Below are 19055 nucleotides of genomic sequence, written 5' to 3'. Positions count from 1 at the left end.
AAGTCACAACTTGGTGCAATAATAACTGCATCTCTCAGGTAGACAGAAAGGAACCTGGCCAGCCCACCACATAGGGATACTATGAGGCCAAATGAGCTTCTAGTCTGGAGAGAAAAGAGAAGAAAGGGCTCTCTGCTATATCCTCAAGAAGCATTCTGAGAGCAAAGTGGGTGCAAGGAATGCAGAATATGGGAGAGAAGGGAGGAGTCCTATAAAGACAAAGCATCAGTAGGAGAAGGTCCAGAGCACATGGTTTCTCTCCTAGCTCTTGGCCAGGAGCTTGGTTGCTCTTAGCACTTTAAAAGTTAAAGACTATTTATTTCTTCATATTGTATAGTCATTGTGAATAATTCCCTCTCCAATGGCTGTTTAATCTTTCATTGGCTAGATTAAATCATAATTAATCTGATCCTTTTCTAATGTTTTTCCTAGTATAAATGCCATCACTAGAGCCTTCTTCCTCAAAGCATTTTTCATACAAAATCGTTTAACAGAGATATTCAGAAGACATAGGACATGAATATTTTTAAGGCTATTAATTCCTGTTGCTTAATTGCTTCCTCAAATTTTGTAAAAAAAAAAATGTCTCTAACTACAACGTGAACATGTCATTACCCTTTTATCTGCTAGTCTGACATCTTCAATAGGCTAGTTTTGATTGCCACCTAAAAGTTTTTGTCTTTGTTGAGCATTTTCCATGTTGTTTTCTTCTATAAACTTTTGTGCATTAATCTATATAACCCTAATGCTTTATTTACTGAGCTGTAAATTCTTTATATATTAAAATGATTTCCTCTTGTGTTACAAAGATATTGACATTTATTCTTAATTTTTGGTTTACATTTAATTTGGATTATACTTTAAAAAATAAGACATGTTAATTTTTGATATGGCACATTCAAACGTGTCCACCTGCTTCGTAGTTTCACTGATTAATCCTAAATTTATAGTAGTGGCTACAATATTGGCTTTCTCTACAACAGTGACTTTCAAAGGTGGTTTAGGGATTTCTAGGAGTCCCCAAGACCTTTCCAGAGCATCTGCCAGGTCAAACATCACTCCTGAGTAAAAATACTCATTCGAAGTACAGGATACACCAGTGGATTTTAACATAACTTACTACAAAAATTCACTGATATATTTTCAGATTGCAACAAATTTATAAGAAAATACCACTGTTGAGTTTTAGTGTAGTATCAAAGAATAGCCACACATATCTGAAAAGGCTACTAAAACACTCCTTTTTTGGCTACATGTCAATGTGAGGCTGGATTTTCTTCATTTCCATCAATGAAAACAATACATCAGAATAAACTGATTGCGGACACATACATTGGAATTCAAATATCTTCTATGAGCAAGACATCAGATATACAAAAATTTAAAAATCATGCTACTCTTCATTTTTTGTTTTGGAAAATACGTTTCTTAAAACCGGGCTATTAATTTAACATGTAATAGGGTTTCTTGTTCTTTTTAAATAAATTACTAAATATATACTTTAACAATTTCTCAGCTTTGGTTTCTAATACAGTAAATATATATAACTCACACAGACAAAAGCTCTTTGGGATCATCAATAAATTTGAAGAGTATAAAGAGACCCTGAGACCAAAAGTTTGAGAACCACTATGTTAAAAAAAAAGTACCCACTTTTATTTATTTATTTATTTATTTATTTAGAGAAATCATTTGTAAATTTATTTGTTTAGGGGCAATTTATAACTTTTTAAAAATTATTTATTTTTGAAAGTATTACATATGTCTCCTTTTTCCCCCATTGACCTCTCCCAGCCTGTCCCCACACCCCAGCACAGGCCCTCACCCCCGTATTGTCTGTGTCCAGTGGTTATGCTTATATGCATGCATATAGGCACTTTGATTGATCTCTTACCCTCCCCCGCCACCTTCCCCTGCCTTAGCTAGTCATCCCAAACCATATATTAATCTCTTCCCTCTTCATGAACTTATAATGATTATTTATTCTGTTAAATTCTTATATATAAGGGGTTTTGTTTCTTTGTTATCTATTGAATCTATTCTATTGATCTGACAATCTGGTCTGACACCAGTATGATGCCATTTTAATTATTTTAATAACATGTTTTAATAGTTTTATAACATTTTAATACCTCAAGAATATAATTAACATGCCTTAATTATTCATATTTTCCAATACTACTTTATTATTTGCTTGGTATTCTTGCAGATTAACTTTGTACTAAAAATATGAAACCTTGAAAAGAGAGTATAGGTAGAAGTTTAAGAGTTTTCAAAATGTGGCATAATAAAGAGAAAGAAGAAATGAAGTAAATCCAAGAAAGCAGACAGTTGTTCATTTTAATAGAAAAGAATACAAAAGCAAAAATGAACACTGATACTCTGTTCAGACTACTCAGGGGAAGAGCAGTGGAGAATACTTCTAGCATTCATAGCAAGACACCCTGACCAGCTGTCCAACAGGAGGGAAAATATGAATGAGCCTCTGCCACTGCTCAATACAGATAGTCCTATATGAAATGTTTTCTTTAATCCAAATTCTTAGGAACGTGTTAGTATATTCAGCAAAGGCATAGTGAAAAAAATGAAAGCCATATACATAATCGAGAATAGGGAACTGATGAAAAAACTTAGACTCTGTCTGTATATTAGATTATTATGCTGCAATTCAAATGGTGTAGATGTCCTTTATTGATATAGAAAATTATTTGTGATCTATTATTAAGTAAAATAAAAGCAGGCTATAAAAAATTAACACAGTATGACCCCAATTGAATTTTTAAAAATGCACACACTACAGGAAAAGAAAATCTGAAATTATAATAATACCAAAGTGCTTACAGGGGTTATCTTTGACATGAAATTATTAGCAATTTTTCATTTCTTCTTTCATCTTCTTTTTGTAGTCTCCGGTTTTTTTTCTAATTACCATGTATTACTTACATAATGAAGACTGTGCAAGTTATTAAAGTTAAAGTCTCATCTCCCCAGGGAGGAATCCAGGTGCGTGTGGGCTTCCTAAGGGGAAGGCCACGTTTACAAAGAAACAGTGAGTGCAGGAAACACTGCACCTTTTACACCTGTGAAGAGCGTACTGTGGGAAATAATGAAAGGAAGGACTGGGACATTCTGGGAAGACGCAGCCTGAGCACAGGTCTCTGGGCTGCCCCACCACCGAGACGCCATCACAGCTGCGGGGGTCTGGAAGGAGACTGAACAGGTAGTAAGTAGCCTCATGTCCTCTAGGATGAGAGTGTGAGTGTTAGGAAATGGAGATATGAGACTAATAATGATTTAAAATAAGTTCTTGACTTGTTTTGGATATCCATTATGTCTAATTCAAAATATTTTATCCCATAGATGTTAGACTTTATAAGAGGGTTGTATGTCATGAATCTTAAGTGTATTTATACCCTTGGACCAGTAATCCACTAGTAGCACATAATTCAAGCATAATCATTACAAAAAGAAAATGGCCCTGGCCAGGTGGCTCCATTGGTTGGAGTGTCGTCCATTGCACCAAAAGGTTGAAGGTTCGATTCCTGGTCAGGGCACATACCAAGGTTGCAGGTTCAATTCCCGGTCAGAGAAGGTATGGGAGGCAACTGATCGATGTTTTTCTCTCACATTGATTCTCTCTCTCTCTGTCTCTGTCTCTGTCTCTCTCTCTCTCTCTCTCTCTCTCTCTCTCTCGGCAACTGATCGATGTTTTTCTCTCACATTGATTCTCTCTCTCTCTCTCTCTCTCTCCCCTCACCCTTCTCTCTCTCTCAAATCAATAAACATATCCTTGAATGAGGATTTAAAAAAAGAAAGAAAAGAAAATGTACTCTGCACAAAGATGCAAGTAATTATTATCACATAAAAAAAAAAACCACAAAGGAAAGTAATCTAAAATTTTAAGAGCCAAGAAATAATTAAATATTCAAGCTATTAACTTCATGGATGATTATGTGGCAATGGAAATAAATATGAAAACTCTCTAGATGTATGAAAAGTAAAAAATAATGTTAACAACTTTTTTAAAATGACATATTTACACAATAAAGATTTCTTTATTGATGTCATACAAAGAGAATGTTGGATAGTTGTTACAGTACAGTCATAGGGTTGTGGGGTTGTGTATGCATGAGTGTATATGTATAGGCATGTGTTTGAGCATGGATGTTTCTTTTGGTAAAGTTGTTGAAATAAGTAAAATTAATTTTGAAAAACTATGTGATGTTAACAGCCCCAACAATCTGACAAGGATATGATGTTAAAAGCTCCCCCAAAAGCTACTCACTTATGGATAGAAAAGGGGTTCAGGGGTGTAAGGGGTGATGGAATATAGAGTGACCATATCAGTATCAATGTTGAAGCTTGACCAGCAGACAAGTGAGTTGCTGGTCAAGAGAGAAGAAATTTTATGCTGAAAAACAAATACATTTGTGTCGGCACGCTTATGTAAAATAAAAATACAAGAAAAGAGAACATCAACTGAGTCATCTTCAAGGAAATGAAAAGTAAAATGAAATAAGCAGGAGCTAACATCTACCCAGTGGAAAACTCCTCCTTCTAGAAGGGAATCAAGGGGGCCCAGGAGACAGGCTTTAGGTAGTGGCATAGGAGAAGCTAAAGGAAAAGAAAGAGGATGAGCACAGAATCCCAAGAACAAAGTAGTGTTTATGTGAAGGAAGAAGCATCGGGGTGTAAGTATAATTAATCAAATAAAGATAAATGAACAGCATGAGAATCTCCAAAGGTAGGCTAGCAGGAGCCAGAAGGAACACAATCTCAGAGGAAGTATGTTATATTGGTTGGAAAGTGGTGTGTGCCTAAAAGTTTTTGGTTTGTGTCTGGGAAGGAAATCTATTTATATAACAAATTAAACATTTCTTATTATACAATCACCCTGAGATGATCTCAGATACTTAGCTAATGAAATAGCACAGCCAGGTGTTATGTCTGAGAAGAGGGGTGCAGAGCTGCCAAATATGTGGCAGGCAGAGCGGCTGGTTAAAGAAGCACAAGGTGAAATGTGTTCAAACCACATAAACCACACTGAAACTCGCAAGAGAGAGAAGAAATCCAAAAGCAGCAGGAAAACAATTTTGTAAGAATTTAGACATAAGAATGCTTATGGATTTTTTTCTTCCTGGTTTGGTCATGGGCATGGTTAGTACAGATAAAATGGGAACTTTACTTATTTTTTAATTGATTTGAGAAAGAAAGAGAGACATGGCTTTGTTGTTCCACTTATTTATGCATTCATTGGTTATTTCTTGTATGTGTCCTGACCAGGGATTGAACACACAACCTTGGTATATGGGGACAAGACTCTAACCAACTGAGCTACCTGACCAGGGTCTGAAATGCAATCTTTAAGGGAGAGCAATTGCAGGGTAAAAAACCTGAAGAATGAGACCAGAAAGAGAAAATGAGAGAAAAAGAAAGGAATTAAGGAAAAAAAGAAGAGAGCTATACTGCTGACTTTTTCTTTTCTGTCTTTCATAAGGAAATACATGTGATAGGAAGGAAGAAAGGGAGGAAGGAAGAAAAGAAATGAGAAGAAAGAAGAGTGGATGAAAGAAAGGAATGTGAGTGCTTATGAAAAGGGTACAGGACAAGCATAAAACAGCTTTGAAGAGACTGTCATGGTATAGAAACCAGACAAAACAGTATAAAATAAAAAGTGAAGAAAACTACAGACCAATAACTCTCATGAGCTTAGATGCAAAAATCCTCAACAAAATGTTAGCAAAAGAAACTAACAATGTATAAAAAATTATACATCATGATCAAATGAGGTTTATTCTAGGTATCTACAAAAAACCTACAGCCAACATACTTAACAAGGAAAGACTAAATATTTTCCCATAAAAATCAGGAACAAGGCAAGAATATCTGCTGTCACCACTGTAATTCACCACAGTGCTGGAAGACAGAGCTAAAGCAATAAGGCAAGAAGAAGGAGGAAGAGGCATGCAGGTAGGAAGGCAGAAATTAAAATATTATCTACACAGAAGCTCCTAATGAATCTACAAAAATACTCCTAGGACCAATAAGTGAGGTTAGCAAAGTTGCAGATACAAAGTCAAGATACAAAAAATCAGCTGTATTTCTACAAACAAGTAATGTACAATTGAGACTTAAAACTTGAAAATATACCATTTATAAAAGCTTCAAAATAACTAAAATATTTAGGTATACATCTAACAAAACATGTATCGAATCTGTGTAATACAATAAAAATGAAGATGCCTGCTGGCAGATAAATGATTGTGTAATTCAAATAATTATCTACTAGCCAGAATATAAATGAGGCTATAAAATAAATAATATGAGTGTGCAAAAGTAGGTTTATAGTTTTTATAAAGAAAATAATAGTTAATATATAATAATACAAGAATAAACTCTGTTTCACATACATAGAACTGTAAACCTACTTTTGCCCCACACTGTATAATGTAAATATTTATAATATATTTATATATTTATTTTTATATATTTATAAATAATATAAATAAAAGTGCAATAAAATTATAGTACTATTCAGACTAATAAACACATTGTTCTACTTAATTGCACCAAGTTATTTGACTATTTCCTCTGAAAGCATATTCTTTTATACTCTTAAAGTAATTAAGAATTTGATTATTTAAAAGCAAAAACTGTTTAAAATCACACTAAAACTAAATCCTGTAATTTATGTAAGATCAGCCAAACAAACAACGTCTCTTCTGAATTTAGCAAGTTGCAACCTTTATAAAATTTGTGGGGTTTTTTTGGTCTTTTTGTGTTGTACCACTGCAAAATGTTCTTGGTTTGAATCCAGGCACTCTCATGCTGTGTGTAAAAACAGCCAACAAGAGTGGAGGTCTGACTTAATGTGATCTTGCAGGCTCTAAGTCAAATCATTCTGAAACAATATTTTGTTCTGCTAGATTGACTCAGCAAATATTGACCTGAAATTCTGCCATGGACACATACCTTTCATGGTGCACTTCAGAATTTTCTCTTACTCTGCCCATAAAAAGGACCTCTCTCCCTCACTCGGATGCTGATTGCTAATATCAATTATCTGTTCCCATATCTGTAATCTGTGGTCTGAAACTGTCTCTAGTTGGAACTTCTCTTGCACATGAATTCCTCAACCTATGGCTGCTCATCAGTGAAGATATTATCTAATCCACCTGCTTGAATGAAATAGGATTATACTAATTTTGATATATAATCACAAAGCCAAAATGATTATTAAAATATTATATTGTAGCTAAAATCTTCACCAATGGAAAAATACCTACATTGACAAAATGTTGCTGTACAACTCTTATTAGTAATCTATTACTAGGTCATTTCGTGCTACTGGAATTTAAGGAATTATCTAATAGTATATGGGAAAGATATGTACATTTTTTCCCTAGAGAGATTATTTTAAAGCCAAACTAAAGCTTACCAAAATTTTAACTGGTTTCAGCACTTTTCTAGTAATGGCACCCGGGGCTCTTAAGCGAATTGTTTCCAAAATACACCATTTAATTAGAGGGAGTTTCTTCAAGTCATCCTCAGATACTTTAATCTTATCTTTACCTGTAACAAGAATTTAAAAAGAAAATGGACTTAAAGAGGCCAGAAAATGATTTTAGGTAAGCTCATAAACATAGGTTAGATACTACCTCTGACAGCTAGTGTTAATATTACTATTACTCTTTAAATACCAGCCTTAGACATTTATTGCTTCTTACCAAGATAAAATGTATGGCATAAAAAACTAAGTCATTGTTGCTTGCTTGGTTCTCACTATCCTACATCTGTCAAATGACTAAGACAGGCCCTGTCAGAAAGGTGTTCAATTTTCACCCATTTCATTCTTCTTTGTCCAAATTCTCATTTCACTTAAGGAAACAGCAATATAAGACTGGCATCAAAAGTACAAAGAATATGTCCCAAGAAATCAGAAACACCAATTAGAAAGGACATATGTACCCCTATGTTCATAGCAGCACAATTTCCAATAGCTAAGATTTGGAAACAGCCCATCAGCAGATGAGTGGATTAAAAAACTGTGGTACATCTACACAATGGAATACTACACTGCTATAAAAAAAGAAGGTACTTTTACCATTTGCAACAGTATGGATAGACCTGGAGAGCATTATGCTCAGCGAAATAAGTCAGTCAGAGAAAGATAAATATCACATGATCTCACTTATTTGTGGAATATAATGAACAACATAAACTGATGAACAAAAATAGATCCAGAGACAGAAACACCGAACAGACCATCAAACCTCAGAGGGAAGGACGGGGAGGGCGGTGTGAATATGGGGGGAGGGGGGTGTAAGAGATCAACCAAAGACTTGTATGCATGCATATTAGCATAACCAATGGACATGGACACTGGGGCGGTGGGAGCTTGTCCTGGGGGGTGGGAGTGGCTGGGGAGGGTTCGATGGTGGAAAAAGGAAACATGTGTAATACTTTAAATAATACAAAAAAAAAAAGAAAGAAAGAAACTAAAGAAACAATTGCCTGGAGTACAAAGTAAGAGATCTGAGAAGCTACCTGGCTTACTTCTTCTATCTCTTCCCTGCTGATTCATTTTTGTTTTTGCTTATTTTTAATCATACATTTCATAAGTTTCCCCAAAAAATATTAGGAAAGGGGTGATGAGACATGTGTATTTCATTTGGAGTGATGATTCCTCTAAACATAGGTGCATCAGATGTTCCTAAGGTAACATGCATAGCTTAGCTAATATTCAGACCCAAGGCAACTGAAAAAGGATGGAGGCCAACCTCTTTATGATCCAAAGTATGGGCAGGGCCTTAAGTCAGATTAGACAACTTAGCTAATGGTGGTATTTCAAGTAAAATGTTTCCATTTTGAAAATTAAAACAACTCAGCTTTCAATTGGTTTTGCAGTATATGCTTAATAAAAGTTAACAACATTGTCAGTTAAATTAAGTCAACTTTCCTGTTTGCTTCCCAACTGTACTGGGAATGACTGGGAATGACTGGGTAAGAGTGAAATATAGGGTCTCAAGCATGTCTCTCCTACATTCTAGATGAGGCTTTTCTAAAAGCAAGCCCGTTCTGCCTGAGAGATGGGTCCATGGTGCCTGGGACACTCTCTATGTCAGCACATGTGGAATTCCTGGGGAGTTAGAAGCAAATGTCTTTGGTTAGTAGAGTCTGGGAACCAGGGCTTTTGGACTCTGGTTCTACTAATCTCCATAGGGGTGCCTACACACTCCATTAAACTCGGTAGATTCCTAACACAAATAGGGACCAGGAGCTGAGTTGGGCTTTACCAGGGTTACAACAATGAAGGTTTCTTGCAACACATTTAGTCTCGTAGGCGTTAAGAGACAAGCTCATAGTTAACTGGTACACCACCGTAGGCAAGGAAGTTATTCTGTGAGGTGTAAAACATTCTGAGAGTGAAAGGCAGGGATTCAACTACAGGTAAAGCTAAATATTCTGAGTATCTTCCTCTAAAGCTACAAATATAATTAATGTCCTTGTATAAGTAGATCTCAGTAAATACATACTGAATTAACAAATGGCCCAACTTCCACATGGAGAGATGAATAGTGGATATTCTAAAAGACGAAGAGCGAGTCCCTGAAAAAGTTTGGACTCTAGTAACAGTGAAGATTCTAACCTCCTTTTATTTTATCATATCTTTTATTTTATTTTTCTGACCTCCTTTTAGAAAAAAAGAGATTTTATAAAAGTTATTATTATTAGAGTAATTGAATTATAAAGTGCAAAAATGTTTTGTATTATGTAATATAGAAAGAAAAGCTTCTTTTGAGTTGAATATAATATTTAAAATCTTTTATGACCTATAAAAGTATGAGAGCTGCAGACTACTCTTGGAGAACAAATGTTTTGATAAAATATTTTTAGTTTCTCAAAACCCAATGTGATGTGGGAAAAGCAAGGTAGTATTCTTGGATTATTCAAAGAAAAAAAGGAAATATGCTAAGTTTTCAAACAACATCTTTAGGTTAAAGACCTTTCTTATTATAACTCTTAGAAAAGGCTCTGTACTCATACTGTGCATATTTCAATGCACATCTGTGGTTTGTTCCCCCAGCGTTTTGACTCTAAAATTAGGAGGCTTCACTTGGAAGCATGCCGGTTCATCATCAAGTGCGCTAGAGCCTAAAGCCACCCAGGACCAGTGCAGAAGACATCCAGGGAAGAAATCATGGGTGATTTCGGGTAAAATTCAGAGACTGTCGTTTAACCGTGGGCATAAATGCAATGAAAGTCAAACCAAATCTTAGGATATCTGAAATCAAATAAAAGAAGTAACACATTAACTATAAAATATATTTGTTAAGGTTATATAATGGATTGAAATTCTATTATTTCACCCATTTATAAACTCAATAGAAATTTGCTTCATATCTGTTACGTGCTAGCCTATGCACAGGTACCATAAGAGACAGGAAGATAATAATACTAATTCATTGACCACCTAACGTCACAGATACTTTGGACCACTTCATTTATTTCCTATAACTATCTGCCACCTATCAAGCCTCAGAGAGGTTATTGTGTGTGAAGACAAGCCCCTGTGCTGCAAACCCATGTCTACCTACATTGAAACCCTTGCCCTTGATCATTGTGTCCCATTACTTCCCCTCAGAGGAGAAAGGAAGGAGAAAAATACAGCCATTGCATTAAAGGAGCATGGACACAAGGACCCAATATCATATCTAGATATAAATAACTATAATAGAAGTTTCACCAGAGAGGATTCAAGTGTCAGCAGTGTTCATCGCCTCCTGACTCGGATTGGAGTTTCAGCTACTAGTAAGCCTGCAGGGATGAGTGAGGCTCACCCAGGCAGGAAGAAAAGGCACTTACATACCAAAATTAATCATAAAAATATGATTTCTTTGACTTAAAGAAAATAATCACAAATCAAATACAATCACCAAAGTGTGACAGATGGCTATTCTGGTGCCTTAATATTTAAGCCCCTGCCCCTTACACACACACACACACACACACACACACACACACACACGGAATATAAAATATAGAAAATCTGTTTCTATAGTCCTGATGTAATATTACATAAGGATTTAACTAATAATTTTGTGGAAATAATCCATGTTTTGAGAGAAAACAAAAGAAATGATAGATATTTGTTGTCATTCAGACCTTTTGAGATATATTCTAAAAACACTGAATCAGAAGGTGAGGTTGCAAAGTGGGGTTGAATATTGAGGGCCCCTGTGCTTCCCACAAATGAAAGACAGATGTAGATGCTACCAAGGGACACATGGAAAGATTAAGAAAAGCAAATAATAAGCTCCACTGAAATTTAAACAGTGCATCCCTCCACATCCCTCCACCTCTTTCTTTACTTTTGAAAGCATGGATTCTCAGTTCTGTTTGTTGTTCTCTGATGTGAGTTAAGCTTTCCTTTGCAGAGGCTGCCTTTTCATATTCATAGAACAGCTTGTTTAAAACACTTAAAGGTGTATGCAAAAGGTCATAGTACACATGAAGAATGAATGTGGGATAAAAGTGCATGACATAAAGGTTGAAAAATAAAGAAACTGATGTAATAACCTTAAGCAATGATTCCTATCAAAATTTGGTCAAGAAATTTGCTTCCAAAATTTTATGGTAATTTATATAAAAAGTAAAAGTCAAATAATAAATTTTAGTGTTTATTTTAGACAGTTATTAGGGAAATTATGTAATCGCTTTGAAAAAGAAAGCATTTCTATGACTTCTGCTAAAAAATAATGAAGCAATGACATCAACTGTAGAAAGAGTTTAAGGGCGAGAAACTAGTTTCCTGGCATATTTTCTCAACCGCAGATCTCAAGAAAAACTTCTGAAAAAAATCTATTTTTAGAGAACAGAAACAAAGCTAAAGAGAAGTAGTAAATAGTTTATAGTAATCCACAGGGGAATAAAATCAGTATCTTACATTCTTCCCTTCATTTCAGGAATTTTAAAAACTTCAATATTTTAAGTAATGTTCAAAAGTTAAATTTTTAAAAGTTATACCGCTATTTTATGCCAGGAATATCCTATTAATAAAAGGCTAATATGCAAGTAGACCAAACGGCGGAACAACTGAAACAACTGAACAACCAAACAACTGGTCGCTATGACATGGGCTGACCACCAGGAGGCATGTGCAGAACATGGCGTGTGTCAGCCACAGTGGGATGGTGGAGCAGGTGAGCGGGGGCGCCAGACCAAGGCGGGGGCGCCAGTCGCTGTCATTGGGTGAGCCTCTGGTGGTTACTGAAAATTCTTTGCTTCCGTGAACCGAGGTCCCGCCTGGCACTTGCACCTGCTGCCAGAACCAGCCCCGCTCGCACCCACAGCTGGTGCCGGTCCCAATCGCTCAGCACCATCGGTGGGTGCGAGCAGTGGCTGCCGGCCCTGATCACCCCTGAGGGCTTCTCCACCTTCCCCTGCTCTTGAGTGGCGATTGGGGCAGCAGCCACTGCTCGCACCTGCTGACAGCACCAGCCCCACTCACACCCACTTCTGGTGTTGGCTCCAATCGCTCCATGCCGTCAGCGGGTGGGAGCAGTGGTGGCGGGAGCAGGGCTGCTGGCAGACAGGTGACTGGGGGTTGTGGTGGGAGGGGCCAGGCTGGGGTGCGGAGGATGAGCCCAGATGAGCCCCTGTGCCTACCACAGCCTTGTGGCCCACAGTTCCTTTCAAGGTGCACAAATTCGTGTACTGTGCCCTAGTATTATATTTACAAAGTTGCTCTTTTTTTTTTTCAGAAGAAACCCACATTCACTAGAAAAGGTTAGTATACTTCAAATAGAGAGAATAATAGTGGATAAAATGTACTGAAGTAGAAAACATCACTTATAATAAGCTTTATATCTTCAAAAGACCCTAAAACAGTTATTTATAGGTAGAACATGCTGGTTACAGATTTTTGGAAATGTTCAGTGAGATGAAAATTTGTTTGTTGACTTGTTCCCCAAATGGGGAAAGCAATAAACCCCTTTCTACAACTATTCTTTTAAATTTGATAAAGAAATACTGTGAAACTGATGTTTGAGTATTCAAAGGGAAAATTAACTTTAAATTGTGTGTAAAGACCCCAATGACCTTTCCCTTCTCCAAATATGTATTTCCCTCTATCCCTGCAGACTAAGAGATAGTGAGAGAAATGCCCAGGACGGGGGAGACCAGAACTGAGAAACAAAGAGTAGCAGAAATAGGAAGAGAGAAATGAAAGAGAATTAGTGAGTAAATAAGGTCACAGAGCTAAGCTGGTTAAGCAAGGTGCACATTCGAGGGACTTAATTATTCTACACAATAAGACCCAGGTTTTTCATAATGTTTCAAATTATGTGTTGTGGTTGGACCTTCCCCATTGATATGAGTAGGACATGGGCACAAAAGATTCTAAAGAGTGTGTTAAGAAAGGGAGAGGCTTTAAAATATCTATATTTTTATTGATTTCAGAGAGGAAGGGTGAGGGAGAGAGAGATAGAAACATCAATGATGAGCGAGAATCATTGATTGGCTGCCTCCTGCACACCCCCTACTGGGGATCGAACCTGCAACCTAGGTAGGTGCCCTTGACAAGAATCGAACCTGGGACACTATCCACTGAGCCAAACCTGCTAGGGCAAGAAAGGGAGAGGCTTTTTAAAGAGCAGACTGATGGTTACCAGAGAGGAGTGGGGAGGGAGGATGGATGAAAAAGGTGAAGGGAGTAAGAGGTACAACTTGGTAGTTTACAAAACAGTCATGGGGATATAAAGTACAGCATTGGGAGTACAGTCAATAGTATTGTAATAATATGGATGATGCCAGGTGGATACTGGAAATAAAGGGGGGGGGGACCATGTTGTAAAGTATATAACTATCTAACCACTATGCTGTACTCCCGAAACTAGGACAGGGAGAGACCAGAATTGAGAAACAAAGAGTAGTAGAAATAGGATGCTGAATGTAAACTGTAACTGAAAAATACAATTTAAAAAATGTACTTGTTTAGAAATTTGTTTTCAACTTGTTGAGCTGAGCCATGTTTCCCATCCCTAAGAATTAAGGGAATAATAAACTGATAAGCCATCAAATAAAAAGGGAGATGCTGTTTTGGTTTTAAGGAGGGAGTGACAGAGAGACCACTGGGCAGTGAGGCCTGAGGAACAGAACAGGGCTTCACTTGCATAGGAGAGTTGAGCTTTTAAAAATGCAGCCTACCACGAAAGAAGGCCCTCCAATCTCCAGTCCTCCTCCTCCTCCTCCTCCTCCCTTCTCCCTGCCACCCTGCCTTTTTCCTCCTCTCTCTTGCAGAGGTCCGGATCTGATTCTGATCCTTCTGCACATAGTACAGTGCAACTCTGGATTTATGGCATCTGAAGACATAGAATGGGGGTTTATTGGGTACCTAAAGTAGAGAGCATATGTAATTTTTTAACACACACACACACACACACACACACACACACACACACACACACACACACACAAGAGGGAGGGAGGAGAGAGAGAGATGAAAAAGGTAATGAATTAATTAAAGAATAGAGCAGAACAGATCCCTGGAGGTTAGCTAGGTCCTGCTGCCTCATTCAGATATCTCACAGAAACCTCTGGAATGTGAAGAAAGGGCTGAGAGAAAGAGGTCCAGTCAGGCAAGCTCCAGAGGTGAGAACACGAATGCAAAAGATAAGCTACGTCCACCCTTCTCGGAAACACATGGCTTGCACTACCTTACCAAGCAAACAGTAAGCTTACAGTGCTGAAACCCTTCAAAAACATCACGTTAAAAAACAGTATTCTGTGTTAGCTTCCAAATACTTCTTTCATAGAGAAAAATATATACTCTGGGGTTGTTTTTTTGTTTACAAAAGATTAATTTCATTATTGTGCATGTACATTATTATGTATGTGCATTATTGTAAAGGTTCTGAGACCAAATTCTGTGAGAAAGATATTAAGTTAAATTGATAGCAAATTCAAGAGAGAGAAGATGAGAGTAGATGAACGATTGGGATGTGTGTGACAGCCTACGACGTTCAATGCTTTCTCGTTCACCACAGTTCCCTATGAATTCTTTATTGAGTCTCCCCAATGACCGCATGTTTTTTAAAATATAAATTTACTGCAATTGTTGATAGTTTAGAAAATTTTCCCTCAAGAATGTTAAACAGAGTGTAAACATTACTTTTCTCCTTTAATTATTTTTAGCTTTGAAAGAAAAGACTGAGTTTGCTTTCTGCTGGCAAATGGCAAATGAATAAGGGTTGTGCTGATCCACTGGTTTTCCTGTTAACAGTTGTGTCCTCTTTTTTTAATAGCAGCATTATCATCAGTGTTAATACCTGGCAGGGCAGGTCTGGCCTTACTAGTTCATATTATAATAATTCTGATATCTAATCACACTTACTCTTCAAGTAATATTTAAGTTGCTCAGTTAATTTTGCCCAAAAAACACTGGAATTCTCATTATAATTAATTAAATGTGTATTAATTTTAAAAGGTTTGGCATTTAAATTGGTAGGCTTTTTTCTTAATTTAGGTTGTTTAATTAAAACATATGATTTTATAAAATGTTAGAATTCCTCCATATAGGTTGTACACCAACCCAATTCCTTTATGCAAGAGAAATACCAGTTACATGAGTAGAAAGGACAGATATAAATGAGAAGGAAGGTTTAAAAAGCAGCTTAAGATACTTGTGGTGGATAAAGTGTGGGGAAAACAAAGAGTAAGCCTGGAGACTGACTGTGGACTCTGAATATGGGTGAGGCATTAGGGGTCACAAAATGGAAAGTCCACGCCTGGAAAGTCCACGTCTCCTTCAATTCTTCCCTCTAACCACACGCTTCTGCCAGCTACCTCAGTCGTTTTTGAGCTTTCAACTCTGGTTCTTCTGACTTGTCCAGGGTGGATATGGCTTTTTGGGGCCTGAAGGATTTAGCATAAAATTTTATCATCAAAAACACATATTCCTACTGTTGGGAAAGACCATCATGTGCAGTCTTTCAACCCAACTCAGTCACATTAGAATGGCCCTTGAGCCTGGGACACTCCTTCCCAAGCGATGTAGAGCCCACACAGCCTGGGCAGGACTCACCCCCTTGTGTGGGAACATTTTTCCTTGTTCAGGCACCATGAACACTCTTTTATCTCCACTTGCAGCGTATGGTACCTGTCCAACACCACTGTTTTATCTGTCCCTCAAGGGGAGGAGGGGAAGGAGTTAGGAATCGACAGACTGACCCTCCCCAACCCTTTCCCATCCATGCATGCACTTAAAAAATATACCAAATTTTATTCTATCATTTCAAGAAAAGTTTAATGCTACTATACCAAGTCAACCATGTCAGATTCCCTTCTGGGGGGTGGGGGAATCCTGTTATTTTAAGAAATACTAATCTCATATATTAAAAACAGGTGATCAGTTTCCCTATTATGGGAATGTAAAATTTACCCTGCTTTATATCATAACACTTTTAAGAACATAGTCCAATATCTAATAAATAAAAGAGTGAGATACTGACCAAATAAGATGACAATGGGTAGATAATAAGACATAAAATAAATTTTGATCTAGAAATACCCTTATAAACTGCACGATAATTCTAAATTTGGATTGTGTTCTCTGGAGAGATGTTGATCCAACTTAAAGACCTTTACCTCAGTCTTTTCTAAAGAGGAAAAAAGACTATCCAAATGCCTGAATAATTCTCCAACAGAACACTCTGAAAAGAACTGTGTCTAAATGAAAAATGTACAGGATAAACATAGGAAGCTTTAATAAAACAGGAAGTGCCAGAGTAGGACCTTCTCCAGGTTGGTACGTTTGAAGAGGGATATCAAATAATCTACAGTCACCAGAGGTATCTCTCCCCACCTGCTGAAGCTATGCAATAAAAAAGGAGAGAGTGAGCTATAGTATCACAAGACGCCCTTCAGGTGGAGGCAGGAAGCCGTGGAGGAAATGCAGCCGCTGGGAAATCTCTGGTGGGCCAGATACCATCCATGCTGGTTTCACCCTGGTTTCTGCAGCTGGGTTAGGGGATCGGAAAGTAACGAGTCATTCCAAAATGTCAACATCTTAGGTAATCTACCTATGTCCTTCAAGGTTGATGAATGAGAGAAGTAGGTTGAGAGGAGCTCCAAGACTGAGCCCTGGCAAGCTGCAGAGGAGAAATGAGGGTGAGCTTCCTCAGTTAGCTGGAGGAACTCGGGTCTTTGTTAGACGATCATAGGGGCCTCCAAGAATGTTGTTATTGGCTGGCAATATGGTACTAGGACACATCCAAGTAAATATAAGATGCATACAAGTTATAATATGGGTAAGATATAACTACAGATAAAGTTTCAAGAATAAGTACAAATGTTTAAATGCGATGAAGTAAAAACAATGAACTATTTAAAATAATGCAAACAACATGGAATTTCCCTAAAACCTCAGCATAGGATCTGAGCTTCGTTTATCACTCTGCTGGTTTTTATGCTTGTTTATAATCGTGAGCAGAGACAGAATCTTTTCTCACTAATGTATGGTGAGCAGAGCCCTCTGAGTCAATGTCACCACATAATGGCACCTGGCCACTTGCCAGTGCTGGTATGTCCCCAGTCGGATTGTCGCTAAATCAGAGCACAGGGGTATCCAAAAACATTATTGGTTGGTTCTGAGTAAACTTTCTCTTTTATCAAAAGTCATATATCTTACAGTCATATATCTTACAGACATGATTTGTGCGTAAGAGTCAGACTGAAACTCATGAATCACATTTCTGACTCTTACGCACAAATCATGTCTGTAAGATATGAGTCAATCCTATGCAGATGCATTTCTATTATCTAACCTGATTCATTATAAATTAACAGAAAAAAATGGAGTAAACTTTTCCTTAAATACAGGCACAATAAAACTGAGTGGCAAAAAAAAGTGCACTGTATATGCTACCACACATTAAAAAGAGATGGACTGAGCTAAATGCAAATGGTTAAACTATTCAAGTGCATTTCTATTTGTTTTTAAGATAGAATGACCCTCTGCTGGTGGCCAGATATGGTGAGAGCCCTCAATTAGAAAAGAATGTTGCTTTAAAACACTATCTAAACAGGACTCAAATATTAATGCCTGGGAGTACGCTAGGTCAGCTGCCCATAAATATGACTATTTATGTTGTATTGATAAATCTTTTATGAGCTAGTAATCCTTTAGTAGTTATCTTGAAAAAGCAAAGTACAATAAGGCTAAAAATGCAAAAATCATCTAAATATATATGCCTGTATTTTAACTCAAATAAAAAGAAGAGTAAAACATAATGGTAGATGACTGGAATGCTACTTAAACTAACACTTACTTAAATAAATAAAATTGAATGTCATAATATATAGCTTAATGTTAAAATAAAAATATGAATAACTTAATTTCCTTCTTCAGCTTTGTGGATATAGCAATGTTAACTATATTGAGAATAGATAAAACCCTATATGAAGAGGAGGAGATTTAGGGAAAAAATTCTCTTTCTTTACCGAGACATACAAAACAAAGTTTGGTTGAACTATCAGTGAGCGGATTTTTAAATAAACAGGATAAAGAAGATGAACATTTGTCTTTGGACAGAACACACAGGTGTTTTGGTTCATACTGCACTAACATGAAGTTTCATGAGAAGAGTGAGGTGATTTAACTATATTTAGTCTGCTTTCATGGAATTTATTAGCAAGGGGTCACCTCACCGGGAAATAAAGAAGGAATGTATGTGTATACTCACACAGACATCTATCTACACTAATAAAAGAGTAAGATGCAAATTGACTGTACTTTTGCGACACCCACTAACCAATCAGGAGTATGCAAATTAACCCAACAAAGACGGCAGGTTAATCTGCATATGCAGGCGCTGAGTGGCCGGGGGTGGGGTGGGATGCTTGTGTCATCACCATGGTGACAATGCAGGTGTTCCGCACTGCCCCAACCACTCCGGGCCTCTGGGCAGCGTGAGAAGGTGGAAAGGTGGCTTTGGGCCAGAGCGAAAAGGCAGTTCCAGCCGGAGTGAAGGTGGTGCCAGCAGCCAGGGGAAGGA

General features: G+C 37.2%; 1 protein-coding gene across 3 annotated transcripts in view; it reads right to left on the bottom strand.

Annotated features, from left to right (window-relative positions):
• Nucleotides 1-19055, bottom strand: part of CYP39A1 (cytochrome P450 family 39 subfamily A member 1) — an 89674-nt gene that overhangs the window by 30447 nt on the left and 40172 nt on the right. For all 3 annotated transcript variants that reach the window (XM_079780983.1, XM_079780981.1, XM_079780982.1), the window contains exon 8: nucleotides 7439-7572. In XM_079780983.1, the coding sequence (XP_079637109.1) occupies nucleotides 7439-7572 (134 nt within the window). The remainder of the gene's footprint in view (nucleotides 1-7438; nucleotides 7573-19055) is intronic.

This window comes from Cnephaeus nilssonii (assembly GCF_951640355.1).
Source record: "Cnephaeus nilssonii genome assembly, chromosome: 9".
Lineage (NCBI taxonomy): Eukaryota > Metazoa > Chordata > Mammalia > Chiroptera > Vespertilionidae > Cnephaeus > Cnephaeus nilssonii.
This window is presented reverse-complemented; position numbering and strand designations above follow the sequence as displayed.